General features: G+C 44.5%; 2 protein-coding genes across 4 annotated transcripts; one reads left to right on the top strand and one right to left on the bottom strand.

Moving 5' to 3' along the window:
• Positions 1–1,823: 1,823 nt before the first annotated feature.
• LOC101774608 (protein ZINC INDUCED FACILITATOR-LIKE 1) lies at positions 1,824–15,929 on the top strand. 3 transcript variants are annotated; one of them, XM_004967626.3, is made up of 17 exons: positions 1,824–2,088; positions 10,992–11,032; positions 11,151–11,211; positions 11,399–11,501; positions 11,589–11,691; positions 11,782–11,835; positions 11,942–12,004; positions 12,384–12,433; positions 12,521–12,596; positions 12,792–12,992; positions 13,154–13,241; positions 13,395–13,480; positions 13,862–13,969; positions 14,323–14,367; positions 14,462–14,550; positions 15,441–15,484; positions 15,597–15,929. In XM_004967626.3, exons 1-17 carry the CDS (start codon positions 1,905–1,907, stop codon positions 15,698–15,700), a joined length of 1,500 nt encoding a protein of 499 aa, XP_004967683.1. In that variant the 5' UTR covers positions 1,824–1,904; the 3' UTR covers positions 15,701–15,929. The 3 variants fall into 3 exon arrangements, with proteins under 3 accessions (XP_004967683.1, XP_004967684.1, XP_012701837.1); XM_004967627.3 differs by lacking the exon at positions 1,824–2,088 and adding an exon at positions 7,994–8,244; XM_012846383.2 differs by lacking the exon at positions 1,824–2,088 and adding an exon at positions 10,291–10,625.
• An 8,633-nt stretch (positions 15,930–24,562) lies between these two features.
• LOC105914357 (probable inactive poly [ADP-ribose] polymerase SRO2) lies at positions 24,563–26,109 on the bottom strand. Its single transcript, XM_012845893.2, has 2 exons — positions 25,503–26,109; positions 24,563–25,126 (listed from the first exon to the last, which is right to left on the bottom strand). The coding sequence occupies exons 1-2, from the start codon at positions 25,844–25,846 to the stop codon at positions 24,820–24,822; spliced, it is 651 nt and encodes a 216-aa protein (XP_012701347.1). The 5' UTR covers positions 25,847–26,109; the 3' UTR covers positions 24,563–24,819.
• Positions 26,110–26,132: the final 23 nt, after the last annotated feature.

Raw genomic sequence — 26,132 nt, 5'->3', positions numbered from 1 at the left:
GCCAATCCATTAGAACTCCTTTTCCCAGATTGCCAATCCATCAATCACGTTTGGTGATCCCAGGGCAAGGTTTGTTGAATGATTTTGATAGTGAACTGGGGTTGTCTCTTGCACACTTGAAGACATAGTCTTGTATGTGGTTGAGAAATGTAAACGATAATAATATCACAAAACACCAACATTATCTTTGTTTGGTGTTGTCAGGTAGCGGTATTAGTTACTAAAAGTCCTCTTTCTCCTCTGACAGATTGGTTTCCTATGCTAATTTGCTGCTGACGCATCACGGCCCTTCGTCGTCGCTCTCACCATCTCCGACGAGGCTGGGAGCAGATCCTAGCGTGGATGGGGTGATCTCCTGGCTTTTCCTGGAGTTCGCAGCTTCTGCCACAATCCTCAGCCGTTGTTGCTGGCTTGCTGCCTCCTTGGTGGTAGCATTCTCGACTCCACGAACAGATATCGCCTATGACAGAGTCTTGTGTCCGTAGTTTGCACACCCTCAAAGCCTCAAGCGTTGTGGGTCGATTCTTGGAGCAGGAAGCCCAGCACCACCCGCCCCATGCTCCAGCGTTGCTCCGGCTCCGGTGATGCCATGGCGGCCCACGGTGTCAGCTCCGAATAGTGATGCCCCAAATAGAGAGAGTTTAGACATGACTGCAGCTACTAAATGCTCACTAATGCCAGTGCCAAAAGAAACGGGAGCAGCGCATGTACGAGCATCGACGCCCATGGAATAAACAAACGAAAAAGTTCAGATGCTTCTTTCTTCGTCAAGCACTGAACTGACGTCTTTTTACCTTTCTTGAACAACTTTTTTTTATTATTTGGTAGGTAGATAGTGATGCCGCCAATACTGCAGGTCTGCGGCACACGGGAGGCTGGTGCTCTCTAGCTTGTGCCACATCGTGCCTAAACTTCTAAGCACGCTAGGCACATCGTGCCGCGTCAGCATGGCACGTCAAGTCTTTTACTAAGCTCAAGCCCGATCTGTGGCACGCCGGCACGTTTTCATGCTGTGCCAGCACAAGCACGGTCTGTAGCACGCCGGCATGTTTTCGTGCTGTGTCAGCACAAGCACGATCCTCGTAATACATGTGTTTGGTTTTTATTGGTTCTCATTTGTTTGCATATACTTTTGTTCTCATACGTAGAGAATAATTTCTAAATTAATATAGGAAACAAACGATATTATATAAATGTTGTAGGTAAATGCTATGACTACCTTTGGCCATATGAGAATGTAACATTATTACGTTATGAATGATCATTATCACCATTCCATACATGTAAGGTAGATTTTGTGGTTTCCTTCTATGATAAGAGTTATGTCAGGCTATATAACACATAGAACAAATGATGTTAGGATGATATAACGTATGTGCTAATGGGCTATTTTCGTGCCGGCCCAAGCACGGTCCAAGATACGTGCCGTATCATGCCACCCGTCATGCTGAGATTATACGAATGGCACGGTCCTTACATTCATGTTGTACCGATACGATCTAAAATTTATCGTGCCGTGCCGTGATTTGGGTCGTTCCAAAAATGTCGTGCTTAGCACAGCCCAAGTCCCGGCTGCGAAGTCCAAGTCCCACTTTTTTTTAGCGTTGCATGCACGCGTGTAAATAATAATGTTACGATTTACGGAGGGGGTTGTGTTGCCTAGGAGTAACTACTGCACTGGTCAATGCAGAGACCGTCTGAGAGCCTAACGCGTGGCCGTGAGCACGTGGCAGAGGGGGGAGACAGGCGGCCTACTTGCACGTTGCACTTGCACCGGTGTGCCTGTCTATAAAAAAAGAGCATCGCCTCCTCCGAACAACAGGACACGGAAATAGGAGCGGCATACTACAACTAGCTTGCCACCACCACTCCAGTCTAGTAGTCTTAGCTGCGAGGGCGTCAAAATGGCCGACGGCGAGGCCGGTGAGGTGTCGGCGCCGCTGCTGCTGCCGAGGGCGGCGGAGACGACGACGAAGAAGCACTACCACGAGGGTTGCCCCGGGTGCCGGCTGGACGAGGCGAACAAGGGCAAGACCGGCGTCCCCCTCCTCAACTTCTTCTACATTTGGCTCGTCTGCCTCGTCGCCGGTGAGTTCATTCCCCGGCTTCTTCTTCTTCTTCCAGTGCTCTCTCTCTCTCTCATGCGCTGTCCGTTCGCGCATTAGCCTAAAGTGCTGAGGTATTCTATTCTTGGCCGGTGATGCGCGTGCGTGCATCGTCCATGCCGTGAATGGCCCGGGAATGATCGAGTTGACGAAGTGAAAAGGGTGCAAAGGACAAACTGGAAACCACGCACTTTAATTTGCTTGTACATTAGCATCAGTTATGTTCCATCTTTTCGTTTTTCCTAAAGGACGCGTAATAGCCTTTGTTGGACAATCTGGATGTGCAGTGGAAGCCTGAAGAAACGGCTGGTAGAGAGTGATTAAATTAATTACTCCTTAACCCTGGGACGAACAAAGAGAGCGTTAGGACTACAAGTACTAGAGTATTAGAATATTACGAGTATTAGAAACAGTGAGTACTAAAGTATATCCCAGTGAATTAAGGAATTAATGATAGTCACGGTCTACCGAAGCTAGCCAGAACTCAGAACTGACTTTTTGGGGTGTTTGGTTAAAGGGGCTAAAGTTTAGGCCTATCACATCGGATGTTTAATACTAATTAGAAGTAAATATAGTCTAATTACAAAACTAATTATACAGATGGAGTTTAATTCGTGAGACGAATCTATTAAGCATAATTAGTTCATTCGATAATGTGGTGCTACAGTAACTATTTGCTAATGATGGATTAATTAGGTTTAATAGATTCGTCTCGCGAATTAGCCTAGGGGTTCTGCAATTAATTTTATAATTAGCTCATATTTAATCCTCCTAATTAGCATTCGAACATTCGATGTGACAGGGCTAAACTTTAGCAACTAGGGGGTGTTTGGTTCTTTAGTTCGGACTAAAGTTCCTGTCACATCGAATGTTGAGATACTAATTAGAAGTATTAAATATAGACTAATTATAAAATTAATTGCATAGATGGAGGTTAAATTGCGAGATGAATCTATTAAGCCTAATTAGTCCGTGATTTGACAATGTGATGCTACCTAAATATATGCTAATCATGAATTAATTAGGTTTAATAAATTCATCTCGCAAATTAGTCCATATATGTAATTAGTTTTATAATTAACTCATATTTAATTCTCTTAATTAGTCTAAAAAATTTGATGTCACTTAAGACTAAACTTTACCGTACTCTCTTTCCGTACCTTCATTACGAGAAGGACGTAAGGGGGCGATGCCGTGGCAGTGGCAGTGTGGCACTGTCACGCTGCGTGCTAGAGGACACGTACGTCGTCGTGCGGTATGGCAGCTTCCCGGTCCCCGGCGGAGCTGCAGCTCTCAGTTCCTTGCCAGCTTGTTGCTTGCCCTTGGAATAGTCTCTTCGTTTCGCTGTCATCTTGTGTCCGGTCTGTGACTCGTGGTTGGGGATCTGCGCCCGCCGCCGGCCAGTGCCAAAACGTCAATAGAGACTTCAGATGGCTCCAGACTAGGCTTCAGGGACAAGGATGGAATTGGCCGCGAAAAAGAAATCTCACAACACGTATGCACTCCCGTTATTGTAGGGTTTTTTTTTTTGAGACATTTATTATAGGTCGTGGTCGAGCACGCTACTCTCCCCTCTCCTCTTAACCTCTTTTGTTTAAGATGCAAGTCTCCCATTAACCTGGCGGTCTTTAAGACTGTTTGACTACTAGTAGCATCTATAAATTATATTAGTTATTAGCATCTATAAATTATATTAGCCATAACTGTAAGGTAATCGATGTCATGCAGAAATATTTTTAAATATAAGTTTAATACTATAGAATTGTATGCTATATGCTATATTCTATAGAATGTTGGAATAATCCTTAGATCTGTTTGGTAGAGCTTCATCTAATTCTGATTCTCTATGGAAGCTTACTCTCTAAGAGAAGTGATTCTGTAGCTGAAAGTGATCCTCTTTGATTCTCTAGCATAAACTCTTCAAACTCTTCAAATCAGGATGGAGAATCACTTCAGAATCAGGAGAAGCTACTTTTTCTAGCTTCCAGCTTCTTAGTTCATTTCAGATAACCACTTCACAGAATCAGCAGATAATAACTTCTCAAACTCTTTAAATGGGGATGGAGAAGGAGAATCACTTCATAGGATCAGGAGAAGCTATTTTTTTAGCTCCCAGCCTCTTAGTTCATTTCAGAGAATCACTTCACAGAATCAGCAGATAATCACTTCTCTAACTCTTCAAATCAGGATGGAGAATCACTTCACATAATCAGGAGAAACTCAACTTCCAGCCTCTTAGTTTATTTCAGACAATCACTTCACAAAATCAGCCGATAATCACTTCTCTAACCCTTCAAACTCTTCAAATCAGGATGGGGAATCACTTCACAGAATCAGGAGAAGCTACTTTTTTCAGCCTCTTAGTTCATTTCAGAAAATCACTTCACAGAATCAACAAATAATCACTTCTCTCTGAAAAGCTACTTGGCAGGAATCAGCTCTGGCCTAAGGGCATGTTTGGGTATGCTCCGCTCCAGAAAAAATAGCTCTGCTCCACTAACTTCATTTTTCTGCAGCTCCACTCCGCCAACTCCAGAAAATGTGGAGCTTGGCTAACAGCGTGACTTCAGCTATAAAAATGTAGGATTTAGGTGGTAATAGTCTGTTTTACTCTTGTAAATTGGTCCCACGAGTCATCCTCTCCGCTTTTTCCCGCTGCTCTCCCCCTTCTTTGTGATTCTCATCTTTTCTCCCTTCTCTTTCTCCGTTGCTCTTCCTCCGAGCGGCAGGAGCCTGGCACGCAGCAAATCAATCACACACAATACATAATGCTAGCTCCAACGTAGATAAAACTCGACAGGCATCAGAAGACTCTCTACTAGTATGGTGGTACTAGTACTAATTAACTAGTGGTTTCAGAAGACTCTACTAGTGCTAATTAACGTCGTGCGACAGGCATCAGAAGACGCTAATGATTCTTGAGCATATAGCTAGCTAGCTAAGTGGACGTACTCAGTATCACACCCCTGACGAGTCCAGCAGCGGAGGCGCGACGGTGCCCCGGGGAGCGGCGGCGGAGACGCAAGCGTTAAGAGACTACGTACATCGAGCGGCGTGAGGCGCGCGTGGCGCGGCCCCGCGGACTCGGCGAGCAGCACTGCACGCGGTGCGGCCTCGCTGCTGCCCTGGCGTCGACCTCCCCGCGCCGTGCCTCCAGCGGGCAGCGGGGGTGCGCGAGGCCCCGTCCGACGAGCGGCAACAACGCGGCCCCGGCGAAGGTGCGACGACGCGGCCCTGGGCGCGGCGGACACAGGCGCCGGCGCGGCACCGACGGGCGGTGGAGGAGGAGCAGCCCCGGCAAGCGAGCGACGGCGTGGTCGGCTATGGCACGAGGAAGACGAAGATGGGAACTCGGACGGGCCTATTTTTCTTTTTCCCGCGAGCGAACCGGTACGTAAACTACATGAACTGTAGCATGGTGGGACAATTATCCCACAGCTTCAAGAGAAGATTTAAAACTGCATTTCAGGAGCACCTCTTGAGGTGCTAAAAAAATATAGATGTAGCTCTTAACTTCATTTTTTTTCCGGATGGACGTGTTTGGTAGGAAGATCGAGGAGTGAAGCTGAAAAATGTGGAGCAGAGGAGTCCCAAAAATACTCTTAGTCACATCCAAACTTCCGGCTGAATCCGTTTACACGAATTTTTTCTAAAAAGATAATCTTGAACTTATACCATGCACCACGTATTCATGCTACGGCGCAACAGTTTTAGTTCCTTCATACTGTGCCAGATTATCTACCAGCGCCTTATCAGCCGAGCCGGTCTCGTCTCTCGCCACTGACCTAGGTTCCTCATAGATTATATAAGCTGGATTATGGTTCATGAGTAGTAGAGTAAAAGATCGTCATGTGATCATTTTAGACCACAAATAAGATAGATTATTTGAGATTATTTGTGGTACTATAATAATCTCTAAAGGATTTTTTAACTATAGTACCCGTGACTAATGATCTAGATGGATTATAATCTAAAATAAACATGATTAGTAATGTGTGGTGGCGTGACGTGTTCTTGTGCTGGTCAAGATGGCGTTGTACGTCTTCCTCAATAGTCTCTGTTCCAAGTATCGTACTGTCACATTCCATTCGAAGCCGCGCGGGGGCCATCGGATCTGCACGGCCGCACACATCGTGCCTGTCGCTCCTGTATTAATGGCCGGTGCGCGATGCGGACCCCTGCCCACCTGTCCATCGATCTCGTCCCCTTGTACTTTTGTCACTGTCCGCGTGGTATGCACGCCGAAGCTTCGCGGAGGCTACGCGCGTCCGTTCCCGGACGTGTGAAGTCGCGCTGGGCACAGTGGGCACGCACGGAGCGCCCGCGCGGGGAGGCTCGCTGCACCACTTGCAACGGCGCCCGCTGGTACGGCGTCCCCGTACGGCCGGCCGTACGTTTCCTGTGGTAGCGATCGACGGCAAGGGTCGGCCGCGGGGAAGCTTCGCGGAAGCCACGCACACGGCCCCATCGACGAGCCGGCCGGTCGCGTCGCGCGACACAGAGCTGTCCTAGCTAGCAAGGTAGGCAGGTAGCGGAGTCGGACCGGGCCGGAGCGGAGAGGATGCTTTGCTACCGCGCGCGACGGGTTCCACCGGCCGGCCTCGCGATCTCTCCGGCGTCTTGCCCCCGTCATCACTATCAATTCGACAAGAGTCCCGTTCCACTTTCTTCCGCGCCTCTTATGGCACACCGGCCCAGCTGCGGCTACTCGATCGGCCGGTGATATTATCCCGGCGGACGGCCAGCCGGACGGACGGCCGCGAGAGAGCGAGGGAAGTTTCCCGGAAACCGCCGGGGCACGGGCCTAGCTAGGTAGGTAGCGGAGTCGCTCTCTTCTGAGATCCAAGTTGCATCAAAAGCGATGGCGAACGCAGCGACGAGACGCCGTGGCGCTGTCCGTGTTGTCCTACCTTTTCAACATAACGTGACATTCTTCTCCCGTATTCTTAGCGGGACATTCTTCTCTCGTATCCTTAGCGGCGCTGTTATAAGGCTCCGTTTGAAAGATAGGACTAAAGTTTTGCCTGTCACGTTCAATATTTATATACTAATTAGAAGTATTAAATGTAGGTTAATTGTAAAATCAATTGCATAAATGAATGCTAATTCGCGAGACAAATATATTAAATCTAATTAGTCCATGATTGATCATGTGATACTACTAATCATGAATTAATTAAGCTTAATAGATTCGTCTAGCGAATTAGCCACGGTTTATACAATTAGTTTTATAATTAGTTCACGTTTAGTCCTTCTAATTGGTATCTAAACATCCGATATGGCTCGAACTAAAAGTTAATTCAACAATCCAAATACCCCCTGAGCACGGCGATGAGCAACAGGGACGGTCGTGTGGTGTGTGGCTGTGGTAGCTATAGGGCCGCGCGTCCGCGTGCGTTGCTGTTTGGTCAGGCATGTGCAGCTACGCCGCTGCTGTACAGGGGTGGAATAAGTGGCTGCGGTCTTGCACACGCCTCGCTCGATCGCTCAGCCTTCAATTTGATGCAGATGCCCGATTTCTACGTTTCCAGCGACCCTGGCTCGAGCGGTACGGTTGCGTCACCAGAGCCTGGCCCAAGCGCTTGTGCAGGTAACCAAGGTCGCATCCCGGGAGCCTGGACGGGGGGCATGCAGCGAACCGATCAGACCCCTGGTCGTTTTGGGTTCGTCAAGAGCTGTTTCCACAGCTAGCTAGCTTTTTGCGGTTTTGCCCGATCCAAATACAGCAGTTAAACGAGAGTTAACCCTCTGATCGGTCGTGTGGCGCGCGTTAGCGAAGCAAGGAGCAAACGCCTTTTTGGCCGTTCACGCTTAGCTCCGGCACACGTCACGTACGGTCTCACACCTCGTCTTGTCTATAAGAACGGGCACGCCCCTACTCCTTGTCCTTGCGCTGCATTAGCTAGCTATAGGACGGACTTGACATCTTCAAGGCCAGAGGGGGAGAGAGGGTGCAGTTACGGTCTCGGAATGGCCGGCGGCGAGGACGGTACAGCGGCGGCGCCGCTGCTGGCGGCGGCGGGGGAGAGGAGGTGCCGCGAGGGGTGCCCCGGGTGCCGGGTGGAGGAGGCGAACAAGGCCAGGGCCGGCATCCCCTACCGCAACTTCCTGTACATCTGGGTCGTCTGCCTCGTGGCCGGTCAGTCGTCGTTCGCACACCCTTATTTCGATCTCTCTCGACTGTTCCTGGCGTTACGTTTTTTCCTCTCCTAGGTTCTTCGGTGGGCGCGCGGCACGCTAGCTGTAGCGCCAGACGTAACACCACCCACATGCACCACCCTCGGGTGGGTACGTACGTGTTCGTGTACTGTAGAGCACTCGCGTATATACGTGTGTCTATATACATCCCAATCTATCCACCCACCCGTGCTGCACGCGTGCACCGATGACGACTTGAGTGGGTTAGCGAACTAACAATTTTGTATTAGAATGCAAATTAATCGCGAACGTGAGATCCGAATGACGGTAGCTTTGGTCCATCCAGATGATCCCGTACGTACGTACGGCGGCAGTAATAAAAGTCCGGAGAAACTGCCGGAGAAGTAAAACCAGCCATTAACCTGCAAGGCCAAGAAGCTTCGCGGGAGTTACATCCGCCCCGCTCCTGTCCGGCCGGCCGGCCGCTGGTGGCGGCCGGACCAAGCATCGGCCTGGACCCTGGAGCAGCCGATGCGTCTGGTCTCCTCCGTCCTGTCCTGCCGTCACAACCTCACAACTTGGGTTGGTACGCCAAAAATCGAAGCCGACCCTCTCCGCTCCGTCCCGGTGCAAGGGGCCCGGGAGTCGTCACCTGTGGCTGCAGTACCAGCATCAACTCTAGCGCTGTTGACGGCTACCTGCTGCGGGAACCGAAGTCCAGGCCTTGTTTACTTCCCAAGTTGGGAGTTGCAAAATTGGCATTTTGCCATAAATGCGACACCGTAGCGTTTCGTTTGTATTTGTAAATTATTGTCCAAATATTGACTAATTAGGCTCAAAAGATTCGTCTCGCAAAGTACAACAAAACTGTGTAATTAGTTTTTAATTTCGTCTACATTTAGTACTCCATGCATGTACCGCAAGTTTGATGTGATGGGGAATCTTCTTTTTGCATAGTGTCAAAGTTGGAAGTTTGGAGGGAAGTAAACAAGGACGCAGTCGCTGTCATATCGAAGTCCAGTCGCTCTCGTATCGAGATACTTCTAAAATTTTGTGTAATATTAAATATGTTAGATACTAATTAGAAATATTAAATATAGACTAATTACAAAACCAATTACACAGATGGAGGCTAATTTGCGAGACGAATCTATTAAGCCTAATTATTCCATGATTTGATCCATGATTTGCTACAGTAATATAGGCTAGTGATCGGGAACTACACGCGAAACTTTTCGCGGATTAATTAGGCTTAACAGATTCGTATCGCGAATTAGCCTCCATCTGTGTAATTAGTTTTATAATTAGCTCATGTTTAGTCCTTCTAATTAGCCTCCGAATATCCAATGTGACATGAATTTTAGTCCGGACTAAAGATCCAAACACCCCCTAACTAAATATAGATTAATTACAAAATCAATGGTATAAATGAAGGCTAATTCGCAAGTAGAATCTATTAAGCCTAATAGTCCATAATTTGACCATGTAATGCTACGGTAAATATGTGCTAATTATAAATTAATTAGGTTTAATAGATACGTAAATATACGCTTCCAAACATCCCCTTAGTTTCGCTGATGTTTCTTTATTCCACGTTGTTGATAGTCATACATACGTAATAAGTGAACTTGGCTAGAACTTGGCTAGCGGTCCTTGTTAATTTGTCGCGTGTTCTTAATTATGTAGGACCTTAAACTAATACAACTAAAACAATTGATAAATTTACAGACTCAAAATGGTGCTCCATCCGTTTCAAAACGAAGGTCATTTTAACTTTTTTTAGATATATAGACATTGCTATGCACCTAAATATAAAGTTATATCTAGACGAATAGTCGTCTAGATGCATAGCAACAGTCTACATTTTGAAACGGAGGAGTACATCAGCTATTTTGAAAAGTAACAGAAACAGAAAAGAAAAATATCGGGGGACAGTGAATCCATCATCGTGCTTGCGAATGTACTGGCATTGAAGCCGTTTCCGACGGGACAGAGACCCAGCCAACCCCTTTTGATCCCGCCTCCTAAATTTAGCCAAACCAAAGACAAAACCCCGGAAACAGGGGAGGGAACGCAGCTCCAGAGGCCAGCGTTTTCCTAGTAACGCATCACAGCACCCGTTGCCCAAAGAGCATGTCCTACACGCGCACCACCGCGGCCCTCACCGACGTCGTCGTTGTCCAGTTCCTGCTGTCCACCAGACGACCATGACCGGCACCCGTGTCGGCGGCGGCGGGGGCGCGCCGCTGCTCGTCGGGGACGGGGTGGCGCCGCCGTGGCGCGAGCGCTGCCCCGGGTGCCGGCAGCAGAGGAGGGTGCAGGCCACTGACCGGATACCGTACGCGGACTTCCTCTACATCTGGATCGCCTGCCTATGCGCCGGTATGAATGCCCATGCGTCGTCTCTTCTACACGCACATGGATGCATATGGGACGTGGGACTTGATCTCGATATCAGATCGTCGTCTTCTGAAGAAACAGCTCGCTCGCGGTGACCGTCGCTCACTGTAGAAAACTAATGTAGATAGGCCATGGGATTCAGTATGAATAGGACTGATTTCTCATCCTGACAGTCTCATCTGTTCTTTATTAGCGCTGCCTAAATAAGTGCTGCTGCTTTTTTAATATTGAAAAGCATTATCCTTTATTCTGGGACCACTTATACTGTCCAAAGTATATGTCTGTTTTAATTTCTTATCAGTTTTTTTCCTGTTCAGTGACTAATCCCCCCATGTTTTCCTTTTCCAGCTCTGCCGATCCAGTCACTGTTCCCTTATCTGTACTTCATGGTATGTCCAAATGTTAAAAATACCAAGCTTTAACTCTGTTAACATGACAAACACTTGCAACATTCAGTATTTTAAAATACAATGGCTACCGAATTATTAATGTGTTGCAATCCAACAGATCAGGGACTTGAAAGTCGCAAAAGAAGAGCAAGACATTGGGTTCTATGCTGGTTTTGTTGGTGAGTAGCGTCTTTTGTCATGATTGAGATTTCAAGGCTTAGTTTTGTATACATGTATAATATTTCTCATAAAGCTGAATATGCATTTTCACCGAATAATTGGGTAAACCTGCTGTTATCTTCATTGACTATGGTTTATGTCAGTGCACTTTATTGTATTACCGATTATATTTCATTAATCTTTCAGGGGCAACTTATTTCCTTGGAAGAACCATCAGTGCTGTGCCATGGGGCATGTTTGCTGACAAGTACGGGAGGAAGCCATGCATCGTGATCAGCATCCTCTCTGTGTAGGGAACATTCGGGCCCATTATGAGACATACTTCGAACTCAGTTAAACAGGACTGAAGTGAAACTTATTTTGATTGTTCTTTCAGGGTTGTGTTTAACACACTCTTTGGCCTGAGTACAACTTACTGGATGGCAATTGTAACTAGGGGATTACTTGGATTGCTCTGTGGCATACTGGGACCAATCAAGGTAACTCACAGTGTGGATGCATGGCTGGTCCAATGATCAAGTGATATTAGGTCTTACATTCTCATGGTTGCTTGCATCTGTATTTTCTAGGCCTATGCTTCAGAAGTCTGCAGGAAAGAGCACCAAGCTCTAGGAATCTCTCTTGTAAGAGCGACCCCTTTTTTTTGTGTTCAACTTCTTCCTCGAGCAAATTCAGTTTGTAATGTTTATTTTTATTTGTAGCTAACTGACGTCTAACATCATGTCCTAGGTTACATCATCACGAGCGATCGCCCTTGTTATTGGACCTGCTATTGGAGGCTTTCTTGCACAGGTGAGCATTATAGCAAGAGAAGTTAAATTTGCAAGAGCAATTATCAAGAGGACTCTTGCATAGCCTGCATCATGCATCTCTTCTTCAGATCTCATCCCTAATACATATACATCTTCTTCAGAATCTCATCCCTAATGCATATACAAAAGAGGATAGCTGTCCTGTTATGCCAAAAGAAAAATAATCCAAGCTGAAGCTGAACATTTTCATCCAACTAGATTGTAAGAATAGAGAATATATATGGAACAAAGTTGGTATAAATATATTTTTAGGATAATTTCAATCTAAACATGCAGAAGATTTGCATCTAATAGTGTACTAATAAAGAAGATATACATAAATATATGACTAACATTATCTATACTCTATCCTTTATTAGCCTGCGAAAAAGTACCCAAATCTTTTCTCTGAAGAGTCCATATTTGGGAGGTAATTTTTTTATCATACTTGTACTATTATGTAATTTTCTGTGGCTTTCAGCCTAGATAAACCTTCGAAATTTGCATCTATTTTCAGGTTTCCATACTTCCTCCCTTGCTTCGTCATATCGGTACTAGCAGCAGGATCTTGTATTGCATGCATTTGGCTTCCGGTACACCACCTCATCTCCCTTTTGATTTGTCCCTTGAAAATCCAACTAGCTACATCCTTCCAAGAAAATGAATGAATATTTGGACTCATAAGCCTCCATTCAGTTCTTTTTTGTACTTGCACCAAAAAAACATTTATTTCGAAACTTCCTAAAGATCTTGAGAAAGTTTCTCAGGATTTTATCCCGTTTTGTCAGGAAACACTGCACTTTCACAATGATGACAAAGTAGAAGCTATTGATGAACTGGAGGCACAAGCTGGTGACTCCAAGTTAGAAGCTGGAAATGCTAAAGAATCTAGAGGTGAATCTACAAAGAGTCTGCTAAAAAACTGGCAATTGATGTCAGCAGTAACCCTCTACTGTATCTTTTCTCTCCATGACACAGCTTATCTTGAGGTAATCTATATCCTCTTTTCAGCTTCTGCAATAAAAATTAATAGAAGAAGACATTTTCACCCTTGCCCTTGAAATAACTTCTAAAAAGCTGCACGTGAAGTTTCAAAAAAAAAAAAACTGCACGTGGGGATGCTAATATGTTGTGTAAAAATTATCTTCAGATATTTTCACTTTGGTCAGTTAGCAGCAGAAAATTTCGGGGCCTGAGTTTGACATCCCAGGATGTTGGAACTGTGCTGGCCATCTCAGGTATGTATTATTTTTTCCAAGTTTGAAGCCAATGATTATTGAATATGAGAAGCACAATCAAATCACCACATGCATAGCATTCATCTTTACCACTTCCTGTTAGCATTGCCATTGAATTATTTATGATGACAATTTCATTTATTTTTTGTTTAGGTTTTGGTATTCTGGTATATCAACTTGCAATTTATCCTTTCCTTGCCAAGTATTTTGGACCAATCAAACCATTTCGTCCTGCAGCGGTATGTAACAAATGCATCATTGTGGGGTTCGCTTCTTTACACTCTTGTAAAAGAATTTAGAATCATTAAAAAATAGTTTATAATATGTGGGGAAACAAATAGGTATCAACTGAACAAAAATGAATCAAATCACAATTATTAGATATATATATATATATATTTAATATTAGGGAGAATATTGATTTATTCTTTTTTATGGAAACTGAAGAGGTGCTCCTTGTGTAAATTTTTTCTAAAAGAGGTATATTGAAGCGAATCACCAGATTTATCAAGATACTTACTCAATCTAATTTATCCTTGCCCGTACTGAATTCAAATCAGTGTTTAGTACTAGGAATTATTATTTCTAGTACCAAATTCAAATGTATGTTTGATTTGTAGGTCTTATCCATACTTCTCCTTGCAACATATCCCTTCATGGCCAACCTACAAGGGCTGGAGCTCAAGATACTTCTCAACATAGCATCGCTTTTGAAGAACATGTTTGCTGTAAGTCCAGTTTCTGCCAACAAGTTTGCCGGGCCATGTTGGTCCCTTTTCTTTTTCTTTGTTTTTTAATTTTTCAGGCTTTTGATTTTGTATGGACCATCTTTTGTTCCATCTTAATACAATGATGGGCAGCTCTCTTTCTGGCATGAGGGAAAAAGTTTCTATGGTTTCTTTTATCGCCAATGGCAACTAGAATAGGAAAAAGTTGAATATCATCTGTGCTGATGTAAACGAGCATTGATTTAGTGAATTCTCGAATAATGTGCAATTATCTTCTTTTGCAAATATAAGTTGTCATTTCAAACGGGAATTTTGTTACAAATCAATTCTGATGTATTCTTTGGCCAAAACAGGCTACTATCACTGTTGCGTGCAACATTCTGCAAAACACTGCAGTGGTACGCATCACTTCTGTCTAATAACCTCATACGTGTCAATACATTTGCACTATCATTTTTCTAGACTCTGACTTCTCTGACCAAACATGTGCAGACACAAGAACAGAGAGGGGTTGCAAATGGCATCTCTGTGACTCTGATGTCAATGTTCAAAGCTGTAGCTCCAGCAGCAGCAGGAATTCTGTAAGTATTGTTGTTTTTTTGTCTTTTATGGCAAGAAATCAACTGTTTCCCACCATAACAATAATATTAATAATTAACTTCATTTAGGGCCTGTTTGGAATGAAAAAATTGAAAATATAGGAAAGGAAAAAAACACAGGAATGGAAGGAGAACGTGGTGAAAAACAGAAGAATGAAAAACTATGATGGAATGGGGGCGTTTGGAACACAGGAATCCACTAAAGCTATAGTAAATTAATAAAATATATTTATGGATTAATTACCAAATTAATTAGATGGTTTTTTAATGCGGTGGCTTTGCATTATGGGCCCCATCCAGAAGGGAGCAATCATGAGAACCTGTGGACGGTCACGAGCGGGAGCTATACACGAGAGAGAAGAAAAAATTACTCATATCCTTATCTCCTCCGTCCTACCTTCTTCCTAGCCACAGGCATGTCGCTAGCTTCTTCACCTCCGCAGCGTCAGCGACACTACCTAGCTAGAGAGCGACAGCAGAAAGAGCAAAGGGAAGAAGAAGGACTCCGCAGCGCGACGTCCCGGCGGCGCATAGGCTGGCTCCGCTGTACGGCGGGCCTTGCCGGCGCCGAAGGAATGTGCGGCGCAGCGGTTCGAGTCTCCGACCAGTTTTCCGCCTCGCCCACGCCTGTGCTCTCCCTTCTCTCTCTTCTTCATCTCAAGCTTCAAGAAAAACATTGGTTTGGAGTGGATTCTTTAGTTCCTGCGTTTTGCGAAGGAAATGAACCCTTTCCATAGGAACGGCGAGCTGCGTTCCTTCGTTCCAAACGGCATATGACGTCATCAAAACATAGGAATGGAATTCCTTTAGAATTCCTTTGGAAATCCTGCGATCCAGACGGGGCCTTAACTTGTTTTCTTGCCTTTTTACAGGTTTTCATGGGCTCAGAAGCACTTAAGTGGACTGTTCTTACCAGGTAAACAGCATATACCTGGCTCCTCCATTTTTGCCATTTGCCGTACCTTAGAATGATAGGAAGCTAAACATAAAACTAAATGCATATATTTTTTCACTTACACAAAATGCAGGTGATCAGATCCTGTTCCTGATGCTAAACATGGTATCCGTTATTGGTTTAGTTCTGACGTTCAAGCCATTTCTCTCTCTGTCAAATGTGATGAGGCGTTCGTAAGTGTGTATATGAAGTTTGTCAGTTGTGAGTTATATCAGGCGCACTGTCAGATTACAGTGTGTTTTGAACTGCAAGAGTTCAAGTATTGTAAAGGCCCATGCTTTTCTCCTTATGTTCAGTAATCAGATGTAAAGGGTTCTCTGAATTTTTGCATAGGCACCGAAGGACCAGATGCTTATTGATGATATCATAAAATTGAAATGAGATTTTGCTTGCCATCGTTTTGTTTTGCCACGATCCTAACTAGTAGAATTATATCCGTGTGATATTTCGAATCTTTTGTCGAATGAAACCTATTAGCAACCATATATACCATTCTTTTCGTCAGGAGTAAATGATAAATGTTGAGATCTGGACAGTGTTCTAGAAAGCGCCGTGCCATAGGCGATTAGTAATTGTTTGACTCCAGGAAAGTTTACACGGTTTTCAAACTGGTTCAGAAATGGATGAGAACTACAGGCTAAAGCTTTACTATATTGAAACAGAAACGAGAATGGAACTTGCTGGTCAGGAAGCTACATGTTAGAATCGGAAACAAATGAAAGAAGCAAAAAGGGTGCACACCTCTCGTTTGTTGTTCACCTGTGGCTGCGAAACACCCACAAAAGACTATACTTTCTTCAATTCTTGTAATAAGTTATCACACTTGGTCATTTGCAGAGCCCTCTGTATCGATCTACACATCGAAGCTTACTTTCTTGTGACTGGAACCCTGTCCTCTTGTAACATGGGGTAGGTCTGAAACTGATTATGTATAATGGAAGCACTCGTATTCCGGCAGAGCTCTCCCAAAACACATACCAAGTGGGATTATTTGTATCGTCAGCGCCCGAACAGAAGAGGGGGCTGCTGGGCTCGGATTGGGGAGACCCGGCTGCGATGATTACTGGAGGTGGGCACCGCTTGCTTGCGCGCAAAACAGGAGGCACCAGCTCGTCAGTTTCCCATTCTTCTGGGACTTATGTTTCTTCTCCAGTGAATAGTTGAGGTAGTAGGATCTCCCAAACGTGTTGCATAAAAATAAATTTCTTGATCGTTTTACATGCTCGCCACTGCAAACAAATCGTGATGGAGGTAACTTAGCAAAGAGAACATAGCGTGAACCTTAGACTGCATATGGACACGAGCAGGACGATGATAAGAGCAGAATTAGGTGAACAACAAGTCGCTTTGGCATTTGATACGATCTCAGTACCTATCAAGAACAGAGGACATAACTAGGCAAGCGGCTAGTCACTTCCACTTGTCCATCAAGAACGGAAAATAGAACCTAGGCAAAGAAAAAGATCGCAAATGCAACAATAGAGTTGTTCATTCCATCTACCGATGGAAAACGGATCCTTGGCAAACAAACAACTTAACAAGCCATATGTAGAAGAACGAGTCTGTATGTACAAGCTAGTACATAGTTAGTGTTTGAACAAACAAATTAACCAAAAACATCAATATCACAGCAGTTGCTTTGCAAATAAAGAAAAAAAAACAAATCTACATGCAGGCCGGTTTTGGGCAAGAAGGACTCTTATTATGCCATCTAAAATTAGCTTGTCTTGAATAGCTCTGAAAGAGAATCACACACGCGGCAGACTCGAGATCTTAATCTACAGTGTCCTAATCTACAATCTGAGCTCGAGATCGAGCGGTGGCGCTGGTTGGAATTATAGGCATTTTACGATTTATTTTAATTCGAAATATAAAATAAAACATGATGTAAATGATAGCATAAATAGGAGCATTAACATTTGTGTCTATAACAATGAATATAAAGCATGCGATGGAAATAACAGAAAACAAGTAACGAAGAAAGTACCCTGCAGTGGGACCAGTGCCGGCGGCACCAAATGCTCTGTTACTCAACATTTCGAGCTTATCCGGTGTAGTCGATCAAAGTCGATGCCGTGCAGATGTTTGCCATGCAGTTGCGCCTCTAGGAAGAAAAGGTGCACAGCGAGCACTCGCGCAGATGCGCTCCCCAAAAACTTCATCGCCCTTCTACTCCTCGGTGCAGAGCCTCAGGCAAGGGTGCAGCTTCGGAGGCCTGCTCTTCCGGTGTGTTCTATGCACACAGAACGCCAGAACGGGGACAACAAAAAGGCAGCGCGGCAGTAGACTGAAAGCTCGATGGTTGGCATGTTGCACTCGGAAGCCTGGGAAGGAGTGCCTCTTTTATAGGCACTAGAGGTCTTTTGGGTGTCTAGATTCATTGCCATTATTCGGCCTGCCATCAAATGGTAAGTTACTAGTAACCCCAGCCATCAACTGGCAACCGTTACTAGTCATTTGTTGTCAACCTTTTAATCCACGTCAGTCACTAGTCACTAAACACTACGTCAGTTACTAATCATCAACTTGTGAATAATGGTTAGGAACCTCTCAACTTCCAAGGTTGTTTTATTCCAAATGTAACTAGCACCATGTGAATGGGCCTTGGGATTTAATTGAATAATTGATTTATTAATAGGCCACAGAGGCCCATTAATCTAACAATCCCCACTAAATTCCAAGACACATGTTCAGTTCTACTGTTGTTTGATATATCGGTTTTTCAATGGAGATATTATTAAGGTTGAACATCCACCTAGAGTATAAGCTACATTTATCCACAACTGAACAATGAACTATGCCTTGAATTGCCAGTTTTGTGCGAACAAGTTTCACTTAGGTCCTTTACCGATACTAGGCTGCAAAATGCATCCCCTCTGGTTGAAGCATATAAGTCATACTTCTAGCCTTTCATGAGTCTCTAGAGATTACCCAACCTCATAAACTGTGACTAGCAGTCACACTCATATAGGTGTGCTCCTCAAAAGATATTTCTGTAGGTTAACATCTTTGCTTAAAATAAGCCACTCGGATCACATTAAGGTGTTTACCAACCTACCATGCATATTTAGGCGAGATTGCATCTCTAACAGAGTGGGTCCGTACAAGTGTGAACACATATCCACTTGTGACTTTTATCTCATCGGTATCTGATATCCAGTTTGAATCACTGTAGCCTTCCAGTACCTTAGGATACCCAACATAGTGAATTCCATAACTCACGGTGCCTATTAGATAGTGCATTACTCTCTCAAGAGCACGCCAATGATCATCTCCAGGATTTGAAACAAATCTGCTGAGTTTGCTCATAGCAAATGAGATGTCAGGCCTCGTAGCACTAGCTAAATACATTAGCGAGCCAATGATTTGACAATATCTCAATTGATCCCTTGTGATCCTTCTGTTTTTCCGCAATATCAGACTAGAATCGTAAGACATGGGAGCAGGCTTGCAGTCACTATAACTAAAGCGACTCAATATATTTTCCACATAATGGGATTGTATTAATGTAGCCCCACCATTACCTTCTCCCTTAATGTTCAAAATCACATCACCCACTCCCATGTCCTTCATCTCAAAATTTTGAGACAAAAAGCTCTTAACTTCCTCAATCACATTGAGGTTAGTTCCAAAGATCAATATGTCATCAACATATAAACACAGAATCACTCCTCCCCTACCAAAGTGGTAGTACACACATTTGTCGACTTCATTCGCAACAAAGCCTACGGACGTGAGAGTTCTATCAAAGTTCTCATACCATTGCTTAGGCGCTTGTTTGAGGCCATACAAAGATTTTAACAACTTTCACACCTTTACTTACTAACCTTCTACTACATATCTATCAGGCTGATCCATGTAAATTTCCTCATCCAACTCTCCGTTAAGGAAAGCTGTCTTAACATCCATTTGATGGATGAGAAGACCGTGTGAGGCAGCCAACGATAGTAGTACTCGAATTGTGGTCAATCTGGCAACTGGTGAGTAAGTATCAAAGTAATCTTTGCCTTCTTTCTGAGTGTAACCCTTGGCCACAAGCCTTGCCTTATACTTTTCAATAGTACCATCAGGCCTAAGCTTCTTTTTGAACACCCACTTGCATCCTATAGGTTTGCACCCGTATGGACGATCAACAACCTCCCAAGTCCCATTAGACATTATGGAATCCATCTCACTTCTGATTGCTTCCTTCCAATAGTCAGCATCAAGAGATCCATAAGCCTCATAATGCTTTTTTAGAGTGTCATCATCTACAAGGTACATAATGAAGTCATCACTAAAAGACTTTGCAATCCTTTGTCTTTTACTCTTTCGAGTTCCTTCATTGTTATCCTTCTCATGATTTTCCTCATGTGGTTGTTCAAAGTGTACTATTATATCATTATGTTCAAGGGAATTAATAAATTCATGACTAGAACTGCTAGATGTTTCTTTCATAGGAAAAATACTCTCAAAGAATGAGACATCTCTGGACTCCATGATTGTACCAACATGCATGTCCAGTACTCCAGATTTTATTATCAAGAATCTATATCTGACACTATGAAAAGTATAGCCTAGAAAGACACAATCAACTGTCTTCGGTCCGAGCTTATGTTTCTTAGCAAATGGTACATTAACCTTTGCCAAGCATCCCCAAGTACACAGGTATGAGAGTGTTAATCTTTTATTTTTCCATTTCTCGAATGGTATCTTCTCTTTGTTTTTCATAGGAACTCTGTTAAGAGTATGACAAGCAGTCAGTATGGCTTCATCCCACCGTTCCCAAGAAAGTTCGGCTGTTTCTAACATGGCATTAACCATCTCAGTTAGAGTACGATTCTTTTTTTCAGCCACTCCGTTTGACTCAGGGGAATAAGGTGGTCTTTTCTCATGAATGATGCCATGTTTCTCACAAAATAAATTGAATTCATTAGAGAAATACTCTCCACCTCGATCCGATCGAACACGTTTTATCTTCCTCTCAAGTGATTTTCAACTTTGGCCTTATAGATCTTGAAAAAAATTAAATGTCTCATCTTTCGTTTTAAGCAAGTACACATAGCAGTATCTAGTAGAATCATCTATCAAAGTCATGAAGTATCTCTTTCCACCTTTAGTCAACACACCATTTATTTCGTACAAGTTTGAATGAACTAATTCTAACGTTGCCAAGTTCCTCGCCTCGGTAGCCTTGTGAGGCTTGTGAGGTTGCTTAGATTGCACACACACTTGACACTTAGAATTTTTGACCAAAGTGAATTTCGAAATTAAACTCAAATAAGCTAGCCGCAACATACAATCAAAATTGACATGACAAAACCTTGAATGCCAAATATTTGATTCATCATCATTACATACATGATTCACAACTTTATTACAAGAGTCTGATAACGACAAGCGAAACAAACCATCACATTCATATTCTTTACCAACAAAGGAACCAAACTTAGACACAACACACTTGTTCGACTCAAACACCAACTTAAAACCATCCTTACAAAGAAGAGATCCGCTAACAAGATTTTCGTTTATTGAGGGGACATGCTGCACGTTCTTTAGCCGCACGGTCTTTCCTGAAGTAAACTTCAGATCAACCGTACCAATACCATGAACAGCAGCACCTGAGCCATTCCCCATCAACACGGATCCATTCCCTATGACCTGGTAAGAGGAAAACAAAGAAATATCAGCACACACATGTATATTAGCTCCAGTGTCAATCCAACAATTTGGTAAGTGACAAACTGAAAGAACAGTAGCATGATTATCATACCTTGATGTTCCCTTCTCAGCATCGCCAATAACAACATTAGCAAACTTCTTCTGCTCGTGCTGCTACTTGTCCTTGCGGTCCTTGCAGTCCTTGGCCCAATGGTCAGAACCACCGCACACAAAGCATTTTTCCTTGTTCTTCTTCTTCTTCTTAAAGTTGGTAGTCTGAGCAGTCTTGTGTTGAAACTCAACCTACGCTTTGCCCTTATTGTTGTGGGATTGGAAGTTCCTTTTATGCACCACATGAGCACTAGAACCTCCCTTGTTGCCATGCGCACGTGAATCCTTTGCTCTCGCCTTTTCCTCAACATCAAGAGTGTCGATCAGACCGACTACAGTGAACTCCTATCTCTTGTGTTTCAGAGTAGTAGCAAAGATTCTCCACAAAGGAGGCAATTTGGCAATGATGCCACCGGCCACAAATTTATCCAGCAGCAGGCACCTGAGGTAATTGAGATCCTTGGCAAGCACATGTATCTCATGAGCTTGTTTAACTATAGGACGGTCATCGACCATCTTATAATAATAAAACTACTCCATGATATACAATTCACTACCCGCATCGGATACTCTGAAATTTGCCTCAAGTGCATCCCACAACGCCTTGCTAGAGGGATGCTGCATGTATGATTCGACCAAGTTTTCAGCAAGAACACTGATCACAGCCCCTTTGAACAAATTGTCAGCAGACATGTACACACTATCCTCTGCAGAGGTGTGCAGTCCCTTAGGACGCTCCTTGGTAATGAATCACACGTTCATAGCTATGAGCCACAACTCAAGTCTGCCAACCCATCTCTTGTAAAAAATAATCGATTTCAATTGTGCAGCAAAGCCAACAACCGAAAAAGCCCTATCCAGTTTTTGGATTGTTGGAATTATAGGTATTTTATAATTTATTTTAATCCAAGATATAAAATAAAACATGACATAAACGATAGCATAAATAGGAGCATGAATATTTGTGTCTATAACAATGAATATAAAGCATGCAATAGAAATAACAGAAAACAAGTAACGAACCAGAAAGTTTATGAGAAAGTACCCTGCAGCGGGGCTAGTGTCAGTGGCACCAGATGCGTTGTTACTCAGCATTTTGAGCCTATTCGGTGTAGTCGATCAAAGTCGATGCCGTGCAAATGTTCGCCATGCAGTTGTGCCTCTAGGAAGAAGAGGTGCGCAACGAGCAGTCGCGCAGATGCGCTTCCCAAAAACTTGATCGCCCTTCTACTCCTCAGGTGCAGAGTCTTAGGCAAGGATGTAGCTTTGGAGGCCTACTCTTCCGATGTGTTCTAGGCACACAGAACGCCAAAACGGGGACAACAAAAAGGTAGCGCAGCAATAGGCTGAAAGCTCGATGATTGGTATGTTGCACTCGGAAGCCTGGAAGGACTGCCTCTTTTTTATAGACACTAGAAGTTTTTTGGATGTCTAGATTCATTGCCATTATTTGACATGCAATCAACTGGTAACCCAGTCATCAACTAGCAACAGTTAGTAGTCATTTATTATCAGCCTTTTAATCCACGTCAGTTACTAATCACTAAACACTGCATCAGTTACTAGTCATCAACTTGTGAATAATGGTTTGGAACCTCACAACTTCCAAGGTTGTTTTATTCCAAATGTAACTACCACAATGTGAATGGGGGCTTGGGATTTAATTGAATAATTGATTTATTAATAGGCCACCGTGGCCCATTAATCTAACAGCGCCACAACGCTGGCGTGGCGGCCTCCTTCAGCGATGTCTTGGATGAAGCCGTCCAAGTCATCGTCGTCCTTGGCCCACGCGTCCTCGTCGTCCTCCATGGCCGCGGTGTCTCCTCCCTCAACGTCAGGAATGCTCATGAGGCTGTTGATGAGCTCGTCCATCAGCTCCCGGTCTTCCTCGGGGCCCTCCATGGGCGCTGCGCTCTTGGTGGAGGAGCCGAAGCGCGGGTGGAAGTCAAACTCGTCCGGTCGCTCCATGACGCGCGACAAGAAGAGGTCCAGCTCCGCGATCCCTGCTGCTTCATCTTCTTCTTCTTCTTGATGATGCTGTTGTTGATGATCCTCCATCGGTGACGACTCTGCGGGCTCGATCAAGTCCTAGATCAGGTCTAGGTACTCCTCCATGGTGTCGGCGGCGAAGGCGGCGTCGCGCATGCGCATGGCCTTGGTTTGAGTAGAGAATCCATCCACGAGAATTTCTTCTTCCATAGCTTTGTTAGCTCGATCAGTTAGGGGCTGCACGCACTGATGGAGTTGTCGATCGATCGGATCGGATGGATTGCTACGTACCGTGCCTCATGAATTTATAGGTTATACAGGGTGCACCGTTCCCATCGGAAATTCGGAATTGGCAACCTGATCGACCGACTCACTCCCGCCAACTCCATCGAGTCGGAGTTGTTTGTACTAACTGAATAAAATGAATCAAATAAAATTTATTATTAGATGTATATTCCTTTTTTCGACGAACATATATATTTCAATACTATTAGGTAAGGGAGTATGCTGGTTATTGTAGAGGTGTTCCCCATGATATTATTTTTCTTCCAGAAGAGGGTGCGTCGAAGCAAATCCCCAGTGTTGTCAATATATTTCTTCGATCTGATTCATCAACTCCAGCACTAAAATGCGTGTTTCATTTAATCTGATCATTTATCATTTCTTATTACCAAAATTCAAATTTGTTTCTGATTTGTACGGTCTTATCGACACTTCTCCCTGCAACATATCCTTTCATGGAAAACCTACATGGGCTAGAGCTCAAGATGCTTTATCAACATAGCATCGCTTTTGAAGGTTTGCTGTATGTCCAGTTTCTACAAACATGTTTACTGGACCATGTTGGTCCCTTTTCCCTTTTCTTGATTCATTGTTTTTTCTCTACCTTTTGTTTTTTGTATGGACCATGTTTTGTTCCATTTTAATAAATCACGGGATGCTCTCTTACCGGTTCGAGAGAAAAGTTTCTACAAAACTCTCTCTTTTATTGCCTTTGGCAACTACAATAGGAAACAGTTTTCTTTCTTTTTTTTCGAATAGAATAGGAAACAGTTAGTATCATCTGTGCTGATGTAAATGAGCACTCTAGATTCAAGTTTACCGAATTATCGGATAATGTACAACTATCTTCTTCTAGAAATCTAATAATGAGCAAATGCGCAAAATATTGAGATCCGAACAATGTTCTACTAAGCGCTGTGTACCAGGCGGTCTAGCACCAGTTGAAGGGAAACACCAAACACTCCATGTCATCCAAGTTTCAGGAATTGTTCAACTCCTGAAGTATCACCCTTTTACCAGTAAGGCTTCATGTTGTCAATAAAGCAAAGGGCCAACTTCACAGAAGTAAAACTGCAGAACCTTAATTGCAATCCATAGTAGAAACAAAAAATCTACAGCAACTGTTCAGTAAACCAAACACACTCAGAATTTCGACAAGAAGTCGTTCTTCAGATATGATGTTGGCTCATTTGTAACTGCGGAACACACACCAAAGCTGCTTTCTTCACTTCCTGTAACGCCACTCTTGCAGAGCCCTCTGTATCTATCTACACGCTTAACCTTACTTTCTTCTGAATTGAAGCCTCCTCATGCGGGGACCCTGTCCTCTTGTAACGTTGGGTAGGCCTGAAACTGACCATGTACAGTGGAAGTATTTGTGTTCCTGCTGAGCTCTCCCAGATGACATGCCACGTGGGATTCTCCATGGCATCAGTGCCTGAACGGAAGAGGGGGCTGCTGGCCTGAGATTGTGGGGACCCGGCATCGATGATCTCCGGAAAGCCAGGCGACAGCACGCAGAACAGGAGGTGGGCGGTCTGCTGATCGTTCATGCTCGCCACCGAAAGCTCGACACTGCAAACAAAACGTGATAGAAGTATTTAGTAAAGAGAATATAGCTTGAACCTTACCCTGCATATGGACAAGAACAGGATGATGATATGATCCACCTCTGAAGAACAAAATTAGGCGAACAACTAGTCACTTTGGCATTTGATACGATCTGCCTATCCAGAACAGAGGACATAACTAGGCAAACAGCTAGTCACTTCCATTTATCCATCAAGAACAGAAAATAGAATCTAGGCAATTGGCAAAGAAAAGGTCACCAAAAGCAATAACTGAATTGTCCAAATGTCCATTCCATCTACTGATCGAAAAATAGATCCTTGGCAAACAACAAGAAGTCACCAAGAACAGAACTACAGAAGCAAGGCAATGTCGAAGTCACCTTGGCATCGGCTTTCCCTGGACGGACAAGTGTATGCCGCGCTCGTGCGCGCGAACAGCACCGAGCAGCGGCCAGTTCACCGTCAGGTCGCCGCCGTCGGCCGCGACCTGGACGTGGTGCGCCGCCGCGCCGTACCAGCCGAAGGCCCACGCGCCCCGCCCCTTCGTGCTATCCAGAAACCTGACGGCGCGCGCGTCGCGGTGGTAGCAGCGACGCACCGCGGTGATGGAGAGACGGCCGTCGCTGGGCCCGTCGAAAGCCTTCCTCACCGAGGCCTCGTCGACGTCGCCCCACAGTGCGGGCGAGAAGATCCAGCTGTCGTTGTCCACGCAGTCGAACCCCATCGCCCTTGCCTCGGCGTCGAGCACGAGCACCACGCCTTGCGCAAGAAATCGTAATACACCCTGGCGACCGTCGAGTCTTGGTTCTTGGGCGTGGGGTGGCAGCGGCCGGGGATTCTTGATTTCTTTCCGCGAGGGAGACGAAGGAAGGAGACCAAGAAGAGATGCGGGAGGCCGAGTGCGTGTGCCGGCGTTCTTGGGCGTGGGGTGGGAGCCGCGGGGGATTCTTGATTCTTGGGCGAGGCCGCGAGGGAGGAGGAAGACAAGAAGGGGAGAAGGGAGGAGAGAG

This window comes from Setaria italica, chromosome V (genome assembly GCF_000263155.2).
Source record: "Setaria italica strain Yugu1 chromosome V, Setaria_italica_v2.0, whole genome shotgun sequence".
NCBI lineage: Eukaryota > Viridiplantae > Streptophyta > Magnoliopsida > Poales > Poaceae > Setaria > Setaria italica.
The sequence above is the reverse complement of the archived record's forward strand: the minus strand, read 5'-3'. Positions and strand labels throughout refer to the sequence as shown.

Bases quoted from the DNA above. Each gene is read 5' to 3' on its own strand.
- LOC101774608 (XM_004967626.3), top strand. From the start codon at position 1,905: ATGGCCGACGGCGAGGCCGGTGAGGTGTCGGCGCCGCTGCTGCTGCCG. The intron at 2,089-10,991 runs GTGAGTTCATTC...TTCCTTTTCCAG, and splicing joins GCTCGTCTGCCTCGTCGCCG to CTCTGCCGATCCAGTCACTG. The intron at 14,368-14,461 runs GTACGCATCACT...AAACATGTGCAG, and splicing joins TTCTGCAAAACACTGCAGTG to ACACAAGAACAGAGAGGGGT.
- LOC105914357 (XM_012845893.2), bottom strand. From the start codon at position 25,846: ATGGGGTTCGACTGCGTGGACAACGACAGCTGGATCTTCTCGCCCGCA. The intron at 25,127-25,502 runs GTGACTTCGACA...TTTTGTTTGCAG, and splicing joins CAGGGAAAGCCGATGCCAAG to TGTCGAGCTTTCGGTGGCGA.